This window comes from Mirounga angustirostris, unplaced genomic scaffold (genome assembly GCF_029215605.1).
Source record: "Mirounga angustirostris isolate CCGP_5_RB_7025 unplaced genomic scaffold, mMirAng1.0.hap1 SCAF_4, whole genome shotgun sequence".
Lineage (NCBI taxonomy): Eukaryota > Metazoa > Chordata > Mammalia > Carnivora > Phocidae > Mirounga > Mirounga angustirostris.
The window spans coordinates 147,580,121-147,594,781 of NW_026991712.1; the positions used below are offsets into that span (position 1 = coordinate 147,580,121).

At 54.8% G+C, this 14,661-nt stretch overlaps 1 protein-coding gene across 4 annotated transcripts in view; it reads left to right on the forward strand.

The window, feature by feature from the left end:
* Positions 1-14,661, forward strand: part of GLIS1 (GLIS family zinc finger 1) — a 223,851-nt gene that overhangs the window by 132,081 nt on the left and 77,109 nt on the right. For 3 of the 4 annotated variants that reach the window (XM_064589121.1, XM_064589120.1, XM_045897659.3), the window contains 2 exons: positions 4,884-5,061; positions 10,897-11,779. In XM_064589121.1, coding sequence (XP_064445191.1) covers positions 4,884-5,061; positions 10,897-11,779 — 1,061 coding nt within the window. Of the gene's footprint in view, positions 1-4,883; positions 5,062-5,831; positions 6,000-10,896; positions 11,780-14,661 lie in introns of those variants that run through there. The other variant, XM_064589122.1, reaches the window with a different exon arrangement.

The following is a 14,661-nucleotide window of genomic DNA, read 5'->3' on the forward strand; positions in this document are numbered from 1 at the left end:
GAGTGCCTGCCAGAGGCCAGCCCCGCATTCAGTGTCTGACAGTAATTTTCACCTCATCAACTCTACCCTCTAAAATTCTCCCCAGTTTGTGGATGCAGGAAGGTATGATAGTTTCGGATTTGGAATTTCTGCCTTTGTAAGTGCAAAAACCCTGTCTCTAAATACTGCACCAGCTCAGCTGTTGGCAAATTACAACCCCAGAATCAATGAGCTGTTCTTCTAGATTGAGTTTTATTGAAACAGAGCCCCATTCCTCTGTTTACATGTTGTCTGTGGGTGCTTTTCACTGGTGAGTCGTTGTGGCAGAGACTGTGTGGTCGCAAAGCCTACAATATTTACTGTCTTGCCCTTTACAGAAAAAAGTTTGCCAGATTAAAAATGTCTGCTAGACTAGAGAGCTGAGTCAGAAGATTCAGTGTGAGTCGGAGCCCTATACTTGCTGTGTGAGCTTAGGCAAATTGCTTGTCCTCTCTGAGCCTGCCCAGCCAACCCTTGGGGGTTGCAGTGGAACTCGTAGGTGACGGCTGCAAGACGTTTTGTAGACTGTAAAGTGTTGTACCTATCACCAGCTTGGCACTGGGTGGGCACTAAAAATCTGCTTGTGGGTGAACGAGGAAGAGTCACTGTGCAGGCCTTCTAGCCTGGCTGCTGCCTGCTCCTGGAACGGCAAGGAGATGGCATCTGGACCCGAGATGCTGAATGCATCATTGTTCTCCTCATGCAGACTTGGCAGGTTTGAGCATAAATTAAAATTCTTGTGGGGAGTCACCTTATATGTGGTACCTCTTTATAGCCAAGTCATTACGGTAATTTGCAAAAGTCTCTGGTGTGTAACTGGAGTCCTTTGCTTCACATTTGCTGGCTGTGACCTCATTCAGGCTGCCCGGTCCTGCATTTGGTGACCCCTGAGCCTTGGGGACTTGTCCTTCTGAGCCTGGCTGCAGGGTGATCCAGACCTGACCTTCCGGGGATAGAATGCTGGGCCTTGCTTTGCACAGGGATAAATAGGAGAAATCGTTATGGTTACCATCCTCATGCCTTTTCAAGTGCTTACTGTGAGCTGGGCACCATGCCAAAGGCATTGTGTCCATAATCTCACGGGTTTGTCCTTACAACCTGAGTAGCTATTATCACCATTTTATAGATGAGAAAACAAAGACTTCAAGAGGAAAGTAAACCAAACCCTTACCTAGTCCCGGGGGTGCCAGTCAGGCTCTGCTGGGGGTTTGCTGTGTGACCAAGACAGGTCCTTTCCTTCTCTGAGTCTCGGTTTCTTCGTCTATTACTTAAATGGATGGGCAGGCAGTCCCAGCCCTGACATTCCAGAATTTCTCACTAACTTGTAAAACTGAGCATAGGACTCCCCCACCCTCCAGTTCTCCAAAGAAGCTTCACATGCATGAAAGCTCTTGGCTGCAGTGTCGCAGGGGGAGACATGGCCCCTTCCTGGGGCACCCGCAGCCTGCCTCAGGGCAGCAGGGCCAACGTGCCCCTCTCATTCCTCGGCCTCTGTAGAGAAAGATTCCATCCTTGCTCCCCGGAGATGGAGAGTGAGCAAGGGTAGGTTCTCTGATGCCTCTGGGGACAGAGAGGCAAGATGCCAATAGGCGGGAGGGCAGTGGCAGGTCTCCTGGCTGACTTGGGCCTGTGGTGGGCAGTGGTGACAGAGCCCACATCTTTCTAGTGGTCACAGCATCTCTGGGGCACATGTTATAGCCTCTGGTTTTATTTCCAGCCGTTGAGAAAGCAGGTGGCCCAGGGAAGGGTCTGGTATGGGCTTTGGGAGCAATTGCCATGAAACCTGGGACAGTCCCTTTGCCAGCTCTGATGCTTACTTACATCCTTCTAGAAGTTAGGGAAGCTGATGGATTTTTATCTAGGATGCTATGAGGACCACACAAGACAAGGGCCTGAATGAGCTTGGAGCCCCAGGCAGTGTCAAACTGTGCCCTGAGGGGCTCTGTCGCTCCTCCCTCCAAGAGCTGGCTTGTTTATTTATTGTAGAAAGACCTCTTACTATATCCAGGGAGAAGAAGCCAATGGGCCTCAATTATTTGCTGGGTAATAACTATTTTTTCCCATGGAAGTGATGGGTTTGCATCTCAGGTGTGTCCTTTGCTCCCTGTGTGACCTTGGGTAAACCACTAGACCTCTCTGAGCCTTCATGTGTTTGTCTGTAGATGGAGTAGTCTTACCCATCTGGCAGAGCTGTCCTAGAAACTGAGAGGTTAAGGAGTCATTGTAATGGTTGTTTGTACTTTGACCTTCCCAGAGGCTCCCCAGCATGATCTTCACTGGAGTCAAAGGTGGGGATGCTTGTTTGGGGATCCCCAGTTGCTCATCAGTTGCCTGAGAGGCAGCAGGACAGGACCTAGGCTTTGAAGCCCGAGAGATGTGGGTTTGAACTGTGGCCCCACCTCTTATAGACCCCTGAGCCTGATCAGAGGCACCCAATCTCTCCAACCTTCAATTTTTCTCATCTGAAAAATGGCTAGAATGAGCCCACTGCACAGAGATGGACACTCAGAAGGATCGATGTGGCTGGTGCCTAGGAAGGGCTTGATAAATGCTGGGCTCCCAGTGCCTTTCTGGGGGCCCACCTTCCCTCGCTCTACACATCCTCCTTAGGTGAAGTAAGTAACCCAGAGGCCCCCAGTGGGTCTGGTGGGTTTTTGAAGGATGCTCAGAACCACCTCCCTGACCCAAAGGTTCTGGGAGAAAGACCCTGGCAGAACAGCCCCATGTGATGATTAAGCTCTCTTTGCTCCAAATGCTATTAATGTTCATAAAATTATCCACAGTTTTCTGAGGCCCAGGCCCAGGGTTTGCCTCAATGGGACAATAAAATCGCATGCAGAAACGATTTGGAACAGGGAAAGACCGCCAAGCTGAGACGGAGCTAAACGAGCGGCAGCCTGCTCTCATTAACTCAGGCCGTTCACATTTGTTACCAGGGATTTCTTTTTAATTAAAAAACAACCAAGTTATTAAAAAATAAGCTTGTGAGGGGCTGGCCCAGCAGCAGCTAGGGCCAGCGGGAGTGAGCGTTCCTTGCAGCAGGAATGAGCCCAGGGCCCGGCCGGGGAAGGTGAGGGGGGCTTCTGAGCGAATTTTCATCCGTACCTTCTGGAGCAGGCTCGCCTGTGCCTGGGAAGGCAGAGGCTCCTCCGAGCCCCTCCCCTGCCCTGGGACAGGGCATTTGCATTCCGCTTTGCAAACTGTACTCTGCTCGGCAGGTGGATGCCTGGTGCCTGTCAGAGCTGTGGGCACACGGCGAGGGAGCCCTGAGTGTCGGGCCTCCTGGGCGGAAGGGCCTGCCTCTGGGTTGGGCTGGAATTAGGGTTGGTGGAGGTGGATTCCTTGAGGCTGGGGTCGGGATTTTGTCTAAGACGCCACTTTGTGTTACACAGCAATTCAGAACTGGGGTTTGGGTCTGACAGACCTGAGCCCGAGATCCAGCCCAGATTCTTACTAGTGCTGTGATCTCAGGTGAGTACCCTAAGCTCCCTGAGCCTCTGCCTTGTCTCTACAGTGAGGATGACCTCCCTCAGAGGGCAGGGCGGGGGGTCCAGGGAGACAGTGGTGAAAACCACCAGCCTGCACCCAGCGCCTGCACATCCTGCTCGGCGAAGGTGCTTCTCCTGTAATTCTCCTCATCCTCAGTCTCGGCGGCTAGTCCGGACCTGGCGTCAGCTCTTTGCTCAGCTTAATGGCTCATCCTGCTCAGAGTGGACGGTACCTGGACATGCTTGAGCCTATTAATAATGCTTTATGACCTCTGTCCGACACTTGATGCTTTCCCAAGTGCTGTTTGACAGCGAGGACAATTTCCACCCTTGGAGCATGCCTGCGAGTTGCTAGTACTGTGCTGGGGGCTTTGCACCTCAGCTCTCAAAACCTCACGGCATCGCTGGAGACGTGACATGGCTGTCCCCATTGTACACCTGGGAGCAGAGGGTCAGCCTCGGGGGGGAGTTTGTTCAAGGCACAGACTTGCTTGGGGGCAGTCTGGGCTCACACCGAGGTCCATCAGGCCCCAAAGCCCATGTCTTCACTCCTTAAGGTTATTGCTGCCAGGTGCCAGGACAGAAAGCCTCAGAAGATAATGTCCAGATTCACCCATGTCACGCTGTAGAAGAGAACGCTGAAGCCCAGAGAGGGGAAGGAGCTTATTCCAACTATGCCTAGCAGTTCTGGTGCACTTTATACAGATTTTCTCAGGGTTTTCATTCCCATCTTCTCCCCCAGTTAGTCTTCCTAAGAACCCCGTCACTGGGCAGGGCAGGGCATACGACGGTTAGGCTGTCAAAGAACCGTGGAGAATACGGAGCTGTGAATAACTGTGTACCGTGTTTCTGTGGTGTAATGCAATCTGGGAAATAATGCAGATTGAGCTTTGGTAATAACAAGAGCAGATGGTGTCTAGTGAGAACCTACTCTGTGACCTACGACGTCCATGCCGCTCACCAGCCTGCTGAGCAGTGCAGCCCCAGCACGTGTCTGTGAGCCTTGTCAAACAAGTGTTTGGTGACCAACGTGAGGGTCAGTCTGTGAGGCAGGAGCTTGTCCGCCTGGTTCGCCAGTGTTTCCTGCCCCGACCAGAGTGTTGGTACATCATAAGGGTTCAGTGTTTGTGTAACAGTCATTCAGCCGCGGGAGCTCAGCATCCGCATCTGAGTATTGGGGATTTTGCTCCTGATCCCGCTGGTGATTATGGAAATTAAATAATGGATCTTGGTGCCTTGAATGCAGCAGGGGTTCAGTGAGTGTGGGCTCGAGGCTGCTGTGTCCCACCCTGTGCCCTAATGACTGCCCTCTCCCTGCCCCCCTCTGCAGGCTGCCCCCACTCATGTTCTTTCCTCTTCCTGTCTTTCTTTGCATAGTGAACGGGAGCTACGGCCACTGCACCCCAGGCTCAGACAAGAGCCTGCTGGACCTGGACCTTGCGGAGGGCCCCGGCCCCACCTGCCGCCAGGGCCTTTTTCTCCCTGCGGGCACCCCACCACCCCGGGGCCAGCCCCCAGCCTGCGAGAGGCTCCTGCATTTCCCCCACCCTAGCAGGTATGTGCTCCATCCTCACCCATCAGCTGCCTTCTGTGGATGCTTCCTGAAGGCCAACCCCGAGGGCCTCCAGACCTCATCTAGTCTGCCTCATTGTGGGATACACAGGGAACCTGAGGCACGAGAGAGCCAGGGACCAGCCAGAGGCCAGTAGCACAATGACGGCTGCCTGGTCTAGGCCTCGAACCCCCCACATTGCAGTACCTCATGAGAGACAGAGATGGTTTTATTGAGGTAGGCTTCCCCATTGCAGAAGCTGAGGTGGCTTTTCGCAGAGAATCGGTAATTTCAGAAGAGGAAGATTCAGGGGTGGGATGGGGAAGGAAAACCCAGCTGAGGGGGTATACACATTGTAGTGCCGAAGCCTGGACCATTCAGAGCGTGGAGAGGGGTTCCTCCACCTGGGGCCATCTCCTGCACTAGGAAGCCATACCTCCCAGAGCCCTGCTGGGTGACCCTCATTCGATGCCTGTACCTTTCCAGTGATGCCCACTTGTGGACAGAGCTTCTATCGCATCGTGTGTCAGGCTGGAATCTGCCTCCTGTGGCTCTCCCAGCTGTGCCTCTGTGCCCTCTGGTCTGCTGACAGCCAGACGTCAACCACGGGCAGACCTCTGTGCCCCCGGCTCAGCCCCTGCACCTCACTGCCTTGGCAAAGGAAGCAGGGCTCTCCCCAGTGGAGCTTACTTTCCAGGGAGAGCTTAGGTGAGAGAGAGGAGTACATAGCAGCATGCTGATTCTTCCCACATAGAGCCAGTTTCCTTTGAAAATGTAGACTCCCTGAGACCTTCGGTGATACCAGGGAGCCTTCTGACTTACAGGAGTGTTAGTGCGCGCGAGCTGCCTGGACAAAACACCACAGCCCAGTTGCTGAAACAACAGAAATGGATTTTGTCACAGTTCTGGAGGCTGGAAGTCCAAGATCACGGTGTCCCCAGGTTTGGTCTCTCCTCAGGCCTCTCTCCTTGGCTTACACATGGCCACCTTCCTGTGGTGGCCCTTCCACTGTTTGCACGCTCTTCATCTTATAAGGACACCAGTCATACTGGATTAGGGCCTCACCCTTACAACCCCATTTAACCTTCATTACCTCCTGGAAGGCCCTATCTCCAAAGACCATCACACGGGGGGTTAGGATTTCAACATACACATTTTGGAGGGACGCAATTTAGTACGTAACAAGGAGCGAGCCTCTTAGTTTCGAGCTGTATGTTCGGTGACAGTCCAGTGCATTTATCTGCTTGATTATTCACTGAGGCTCCGCCAGCAGCATCTGGTTCCTCCAGGGAAATTCTTTCTATCTCAGGGCAGAAGCTATGCTAACCTAGGGAAAGCTAAAGCAAATGGGTTTTTATTTGTCTATTTATTTTTTAATTTAAATTCAATTTAGTTAACACTTAATGTATTACTAGTTTTAGAGGTAGAATTGAGCGATTCATCAGTTGCATACAACACCCAGTGCTCATACTTCAAGTTCCCTCCTTAAAGCCCATCCCCCAGTTACCCCATTCCCCACCCCCCCTTCCCTCCATCAACCCTCAGTTTGTTTCCTAGAGTTAAGAGTCTCATGATTTGCCTCCCTATTTTCATCTTATTTTATTTTCCCTTTCCCTACATTCATCTGTTTTGTTTCTGAAATTCCACATATGAGTGAAATCCTATACTTGTCTTTCTCTGATTGACTTGTTTCGCTTAGCATAATACACTCTTAGTTCCATCCATGTCCTTGCAAATGGCAAGATTTCATTCTTTATGATAGCTGAGTAGTATTCCATTGTATATATGTATACCACATCTTCTTTATCCATTCACCTGTTGATGGACATCTGGGCTCTTTGCATATTTTGGCTATTGTGGACATTGCTGCTAAAAACATTGGGGTGCAGGTGCCCCTTTGGATCACTATGTTTGTATCCTATGGGTGAATACCTAGTAGTGCAATTACTGGGTCATAGGGTAGTTGCTATTTTTTTTTATACAGATGATCAGAAGTATGTGTCATTTTGAGTGTCATTTTGAGAATTCAGAGCGCAAGAGAGCCTATGCCTAGAACCCATACCTAGAACCCCACACCAGCATCATCCTGAGCTACTGCCATTTCTGCTGCTGATCTGGCACCGTCACGTTCCCTCATTTTCCTAAAGCAAAAGAGGGCTCCAGCCCCTGTCCCCCACCCAGTCAGACCCTGTCCCTTCTCCTTCCCACTGGATTGCCTTGTGTCGGGGACTCCTCTCCTTGCTGCCCTGCCTCCTGTCCTCTAGCCCCCAGATCCACTGCCTGGGTTCCTGGGGTCCTCCTTGCCTCCAGCCCAGCTTTCTAATGCTAATAAAAATCCCTCCCACTTTGCAAGGACCTGCTGCCTGTGCACATCTCTCATTTAATCGTCACCACCAATAAGTGACAATCCTGGAGTGCTTGTACTTGCCACACAGGAGGCCAAGCACTTACCATGTTAGCACCTCACTCAACTCCCATCTGTCAGAGGGTGGGGAGACTGAGGGAGAGAGGCCACAAAACTAGCCCGAGGTCACCCAGCAAGTGGTGAGAGTTTCAAGTAACTTCGGCAATACCCTGATTTTGTCATTTCTGTGCTGAAAATGACTACCCACCAGCACTATTGTCAGTAGAATGTATTATTACATGCAGTTTGAGGCCTAGCTCCATCACTGACTTTCTGGGTGACCTTGGGCAAGATGCTGACCCTTCCTGGGCCTCGTCTTCTTACGTGTAAGATGAGGATAGGAACAGAGTACACAGGCCCCCAGTAGTATGGGAAGGCACCCTGAGATCTGGCCCCTGCCTGCCCACCCGTCATGCTGGCCTTCTGGCCTTGGGCCCAGTGGGCCACACACTTTCACATCTTCATGCCTCAGCCTTCAGAGCCCACACCGCCCACCACCTTGGTCTCTTATGTTTGCCAGAACTCTGCCCACCCCTCAGCAGAGTTTAACTGTTCCCATGAGAGCCGGTCCTCCATCTCCCCCATGAGAAGGGAAGCCTCTCAAGGGCAGGGACCTGGTTTGTGAACCATCTCATGTCCCCAGCATCACCCAGCACAGAGGGAAAAGCCTGCAGAGGGACCTCTCTGGCCCTTCGCCCAGGCTTGAGCCCCTGAACCAGTGGGTACACAGACCCCACGAGATCCGAAGTCACCCTCCTGTCCCCTTGAGCCTCTGTCAGAGGAACGCTAGTTTTCCCAAGTTCAGCAGCTCCCTTCAGGGTCCAGGATGACAGACAGAAGAACATTGGAGTCCTTGACGCTCGGAACGTTGAGGCTGCCAGGAAACGTAATGGTCATCAAGTTCCATCATTTTGCAGAGGGGGAGGCTGGGCCCCTGGCAGGACAGTGCTGTGGGAAAATCACAGGCTGCTGGTTCAGACAGATCGAGGTCCCAATTCCTGCTGTAACACTGCCTGCCTCTGGGCGCTTGGGCAAGCTGCTTCGGTTTTCCTAAGTATGCACCAGATGGTGGGCTCTCCCCCTGAAGAATTTGATTATGCATTCAGCAGATAGCACACATCGTTCTGTTGCAGTGGGGTTGCGTGGGACGGCCCTCGGGAAAGCGCCCGGCCCGCAGGGCTGCTCAGCACTTGTTTGCTCTGTCCAGGGACCCCTGCTCAGTTTCCAGACGTGTGACGTGTGACAGGAGTCGCCTGGGGAGCCCAGGGCTCAGGTGTGGGGCAGGATGGGAGCGGCCGCAGGCCTGCCGGGGACAGAGGGACCGAGAGGGCAAGCAGGAGGCTGCCTCAGCTGGCATTTGGGGCCAGGAGACACCACAGCCTAGTTGCCCTCTCCCCACCTGCTGCCATGGGAGGTTCTATTGTTGTATTCGGGTAATTCAGTCACAGGCGCTACGGCTGTTCTCTGCTGCTGGTCCTTAAGCCTGATGCTGTTTTTTAAAGGGATTGGTTCCAAACAGATGCTTACCTGGAGGCCCACCTCTGCCAGGCCCAGGATGACGACCATGCAAGGACGGATATGCTTTTATTTATTTTTTAAGCTTCACGAAGTCACAACTTTCCTATCAGATCTTTAAGCTCCTCAGGGCTCTTCTGCCGGCAGCGGTGGCCCAGCGTCCCCAGGCCCGGGGAAGGGGATGTGCATTTGCTGTCCACCTTGGAGTCCACGCTCCTTCTGATTCCACCCAGTGGCTGCACTCTGGACAGGGAAGAGAGGTCTTTGCTGGGTGAGGCAGAGAATTGGTCAAGTGTAGCTGAGAAACAGAAGGGCCCTTTTCACAAGCCTTTATTTATCTGGGGAGCACTTCAGGTTTATCCTGGAGAAATGTACACCCCCAGGAGAAGGGGAGCCTGGCTCCCAGCCCAAGCCCCATCACCGGCTTGCTGCTTGGGACTGTGGGCAAGCCCTGTGCCCTCTTGGCTCCTTTCCTGTCTGTGCAGTCGTGGGGATGGAGCCCATGCTCTCTGAGCGCCTCTGGGCTCTGTCTTTCTCCCCTGTGCCCCCCCTTCCTCCTCCTGAGTAGTGCTGGGGCGCCCCAGCTGCAGGGAGCCAGAGAGGGAGGCTGGGCTGCAGGGCCACGTGGAAAGCAGGGACAGGTGATGATCCCACAGCCCCTCTGCAGAGAGCTACGGAACACTGGCGGTGATCTGGCAGTAATAAACGCACCATTCACCCTGCCATTGTCTCTCCAGAGGGCTGTCACGGCATCTGCTGTCCCTCTTGATCCTGGCAGCCACCCTCTGAGGCAGTGAGGGCTAGTCCTTGTTTTACAGGTGAGGAAACTGAGGCTCAGACAGGCCCAGGGACACATGGGGTGTCCTTGTCAGGCTTTGAGCACATAAGCAGGCTTCCTGTTGTGCCCAGCCAGCCAAGGTGCTTCTTTGACCCTCCGTCCAGCGTCACCTGGCTGGTGGCCGGGGATCCTGGGGCCTCTGCCTGCACTTACATGTCCTGCATTTGGGGAGGGCCCTCTCTCGGAACACGGGTACCACATGCGTGCTGAAGACCCATCACACCATCATCACTCTCAGGAGGAGAATCGTTCCAGTGTCAGGATGAGGAGAGAGGCCCAGAGTGCCCTTGCCCAGCTTTGTGCAGCGGGGAGTGTCTGAGCCTGGCCTCAAACCCCGGTCTCCTGCCTCCCCTGTGCTGCCCTCCCAGCCTCCCTGCCCACAGCCTCCCCCAGAGTTGTGTTCCGTGCAGTCACAATGTCTGGGCTTGAAATCCCGGGACCACACCACCAGGCTTTTCCTCAGTCATTCTTGGGATGCCCCTCGTCACCATGACTTGTGTTTCAGACCCCCAACCCACTGACATTCACTGTGGAAAAGACAGATTGCTTGGGGCAAAATGCCACAGAATTAACATTTCTAGAAACTTAAAAAGATTACAAAAATTAAGAAAGAGCTAAGGGACAAGTAGGCCGAATTTAAAACAAACTGGACCTGGATGTCTCTCCAAATGCCAGTCTTAGCCTTCTTCCTCCAGAACTCACTAGAAGGTCATGGGGAGGTCAGGGCAGACCCTAGGGAGGCCTCAGCGCAGGATGGCAGCCGGGGCTGGAGAGGGCAAGCTGGATTTGGTAAAAGGATGACACGGGACTCTTTCCTGGCATTCTCTTCAGACCTCCTGCCTTTCTTGAACCTCTTCCCAGCCCCGTCCTCTTTCTCTCTCTCTCCTGTTTGCCCCCATATTCTTCCCTGCTGACCAGACCTCCAGCCTCTGGCTTCTCTCTCCCTCTGCTTCCAGCCCTCCACTTCCACCCCTGCTCTGGGCTTCCCATCCCTTGGTCCCAGGTTCCCTGCTGTCCCCCGCCGGGGCCTCCCCTCTGTGGAGTGCCCCCCCTCACGGCCTCTCTGCTCCCTGTCTTCCAGGTCGCCCAGACCTCAGGCCACGTATGTGAATGGTGGCCTTCCAGCCACGCAGCACATCAAGCAGGAGTCCCTGCCTGACTACCAGGCCATGACAGAAGCTCGCACACCCTTGTCCACTCACTGCCGGGCCCCGCCAGCCACTGGCCTGCACACAGACCTGGACCTGCCGGGCCGAGGCCTCGCTAACCCCGCCCCTTCCTGCTACCTTCTGGGCTGCGAACCCAGCTCTGGCCTGGGCCCCCCGCCTGAGGCCCACCTCCCTGAGGGTAGCCTAAAGCGTTGCTGCCTCCTGGGCCTGCCCCCCACCTCCTCGGCCTCCTCCTCACCCTGCGCCTCCTCCGATGTCACCTCCATCATCCGCTCTTCCCAGACAGCTCTGGTCACCTGCGTCAATGGACTCCAGAGCCCCCCGCTGTCAGGAGAGCTGGGGGGGCCTCCCAAGCGGGCCCGGCCTGGCCCTGCGACCACGGAGAGCCACGAGGGTGGTTTGCAGCTGGAAGCCTGCCGGAAGGGGGGCTTCCTGAAGCAGGAGCCCGCGGACGAGTTCTCAGATCTCTTTGGGCCGCCTCCCCAGCAAGGCCTGCCTCCCCCCTACCCCGCGCCTCAGTTGCCGCCCGGCTCGGGCCTTGGGGGCCTGGGGTTGGGCCTGGGCAGGGGGGCGGCAGGCAGGCAGGCCTGCCGGTGGGTGGACTGCTGTGCGGCCTACGAGCAGCAAGAGGAGCTGGTGCGGCACATCGAGAAGAGCCACATTGACCAGCGCAAGGGCGAGGACTTCACCTGCTTCTGGGCGGGCTGCGTGCGCCGCTACAAGCCCTTCAACGCCCGCTACAAGCTGCTCATCCATATGAGGGTGCACTCGGGCGAGAAGCCCAACAAGTGCATGGTGAGTTCCCACGGCCGCCAGGCCGAGCAGCGCAGCCCCCACCTCCGCACTAGGGATGGCTTCCCCGGGGGGGCTCCTGAGCTGGGGGCTGGCGGGGATCCCCTGCGGTCGAGGACGGAAGGACCGATGCTGTGGATGTGGCCACTGGTCAGGACAGTCTGCCCCCCCCCCCCCCAACCGGGAGTCTTGGCTCCTCTGCTCACCAGGTGTCCCATCCCCCATCCCAAGGTGTACCGCCTGATCAAACACACTTGTTCAGGTCGTGACAGTACACGCTCTGAGGTCAGAGCAGGCCCGGGCAGATGCTCACCATCTCACCCACCAGGGGTCAGGTGCGTCGTGGACACCTGCTTTCCTCCAGCGCAGGGCCTTCATCGGGCAGCCTTCCCAGTGAGGGTCTCTGGGCCTCCAAGGAGGGCCGCGTCCTCACAGGCATCCAGCCTGGGAGTTGTGGCTCCCTTGGGCAGGTTTTGGGGTAAGGCCAGGGTTAACCTATAAGGATCCAGCAGTGACGAGGCTGGGATAGAACCTCAGTTTCCCGGGAACACACACACATGAACTGTGGGCACCTAGGCTCCAGCCCCTCTGACTTGTCATTTCTGCGTTGTGCTTTCGTGGTGGTGGAAATCCATATCAGAGTCTTTGTCCCTGATATCCTCAGGAGACCTGCTGTGCCTACCCCCAAGGCCCAGCTACCCCACTGGGAGAGGCACCTGCCTAGGAATGGAAGGACTGGAGGAGCCGCCCAGTCTTCCAAGGCCCAGCTCCGCCTTCTCAGCCACTGGGGCATTGGTGAGGCAGGGGAAGCAGCAGCGGGTCTGGTCTGCAAGACCACGTCCTAGCCAACGTCAAGTTCTCTGGCATTCGCATGCTGTCACCGATGCTGGACCCTGGTTCGTGAAGTGTTTGTTCTGGGAAGGGGTGCACTTCTGTTCCTGCTCAAGGCCCAGGGCAGCATTTGTAGGGGCCAGAGGGGAGGCAGAAAGCTTTGGCAACTGGCAGCATAAACTCCCCCTTCCTGGAACCAGGTGGTCACCCTTGGGGCCCTATCTGCTTGTGGAGCTGTGGTCTGGGCATGCAACTGGACCAGCTTATTCAGCTCAAGGGGGCTGGGTCTTGAGGATGAGGAGGAGGTCACTTTATAGACAAGTGGGGTGGTGAACAGTCTCTGCAAAAGGACAGGAACAGGAGGGAGCCCGTGGTTGGTGTGTTGGTGTTGTGGGGAGAGGCTGAGCTGGGCAGGCTGAGAATTTGACTTCATCATGTGTCTTGGGGTTGAGGGCATGCTGGAAGGAGCTGGTGGCCGGGCCAGTCCTGGGGATGCCTCTGTTTGTCTGGGGTGTTGTGACACATGGCTTGATGAAAGGCATGCCCCCACCTGGAAGGAGATGACCGCAGACTTCCAGAAGACAGAGGGCCCCTTCTCCCTCTGAGACCCTGGAGCTGATAGCTGCTAAGCAGCAGTCCTTCACGTCTCCTCTCCTGTGGGGCATCCTACTGGTGTCGGCAAGGGGCTGATGTGGAGGCCCAAGCCCTGGCACAGTGTGGTCAGTGGCCTTCGTGTGGAATTATAGCATGTGGGAGTGCCCATGTGGACTGCAGGGACTTTGGAGATAATCTAGCCTTCCCTGCCTGTTTTCTGGGAAACGGAGGCCTAGTGAGCAGGTCAGAGAGGCCCAGTTTACCCAGTGCAATGTGGGAATCTCTCTCTATGGTTCTTTCTCCTGGGCCAGCCAGGATCTCACTTGATTCAGCAAACTCCACAGAACACTGGCTTACACCTGGCTTGTGCCTGGCTCTGGGGACCCAGACCTGGACTTCCCAAGGTCTTCGCCTGCAGGCACCCATGGTCAGTAAGGGGTGGGAGATGGGTGTGGACAGGTTCTGCGTGGAGTTTGTATAGGCCCAGGGACGGGAGGCCCAGAAGGGCTTCATGGAGGAGGTGATGTTCAAGCCATGTCTGTGCTCACCCACGGTTTGCATTTAATCTTTATAAAAGTCCTGTAAAACCAAGGTTGTACAGATGAAGCAAAAAGGGTTCAATGGAGTCCAGCCGATCTTCTACCTGCTACTATGAGAATACCTTATCTTGCCTCTTGAGGGGTTCAGGCTTATGGTGATAATACCAGCAAGCAGCTTCTCAGTGTTGACTACATGCAGGAGCCATTCTTTTGGCAGGGGGAGGAGCAGAGGGAAAGGGAGCGAGAGAATCTTAAGCAGGTTCTATGCTCAGCATGGAGCCATACGTGGGGCTTGATCTCCCCACCCTGAGATCATGACCTGAGCCAAAATCAAGAGTTGGACGCTTAACCCACTGAGCCTCCCAGGTGCCCCAGGAGCCATTCTAAGTGATAACTCCGTGCGGTCCTCGTAACAACTCTACGGGATAGATACTATTAACCCCCATTTTACAGAGGAGGAAACTGGGGCTCACATTGCGTAATTTGCCCCAGTTCACACAGGTAGTTAGGGGCAAACAGTAACCAACAACAGTAATAGAGGCTATCATCATCACAGTAATAATAGTAACAACAATAGAAGTAACTTGCCCGTGGTTGCACAGCTAGTAACCATTAGGGTGAAATCTGAACCCACATCTTCCTAAACTGTGATGCTTTTGTTTGTGTAGATGGTCCTGTTACACTCATTGTTCTCTGGGGCCCTGCTGGGTGCCATCATCCAGAGTTGGGGCAGAGACCTCCTCTGAGCTCCTCCCCGCCCGCCATGGGAGCGCGCCCCCTTCCTGCATCGCTGGCGCAGTAGGTGACCCAGGGGAAGGGGCACCCAAATAAATAAAATCTCCCTTCCCTGTAAAATTATTAATTTCTCATGACAGGCCTCTGCTACCATGTGCTGTAATAGACAAAGGAATTTTGGACCCG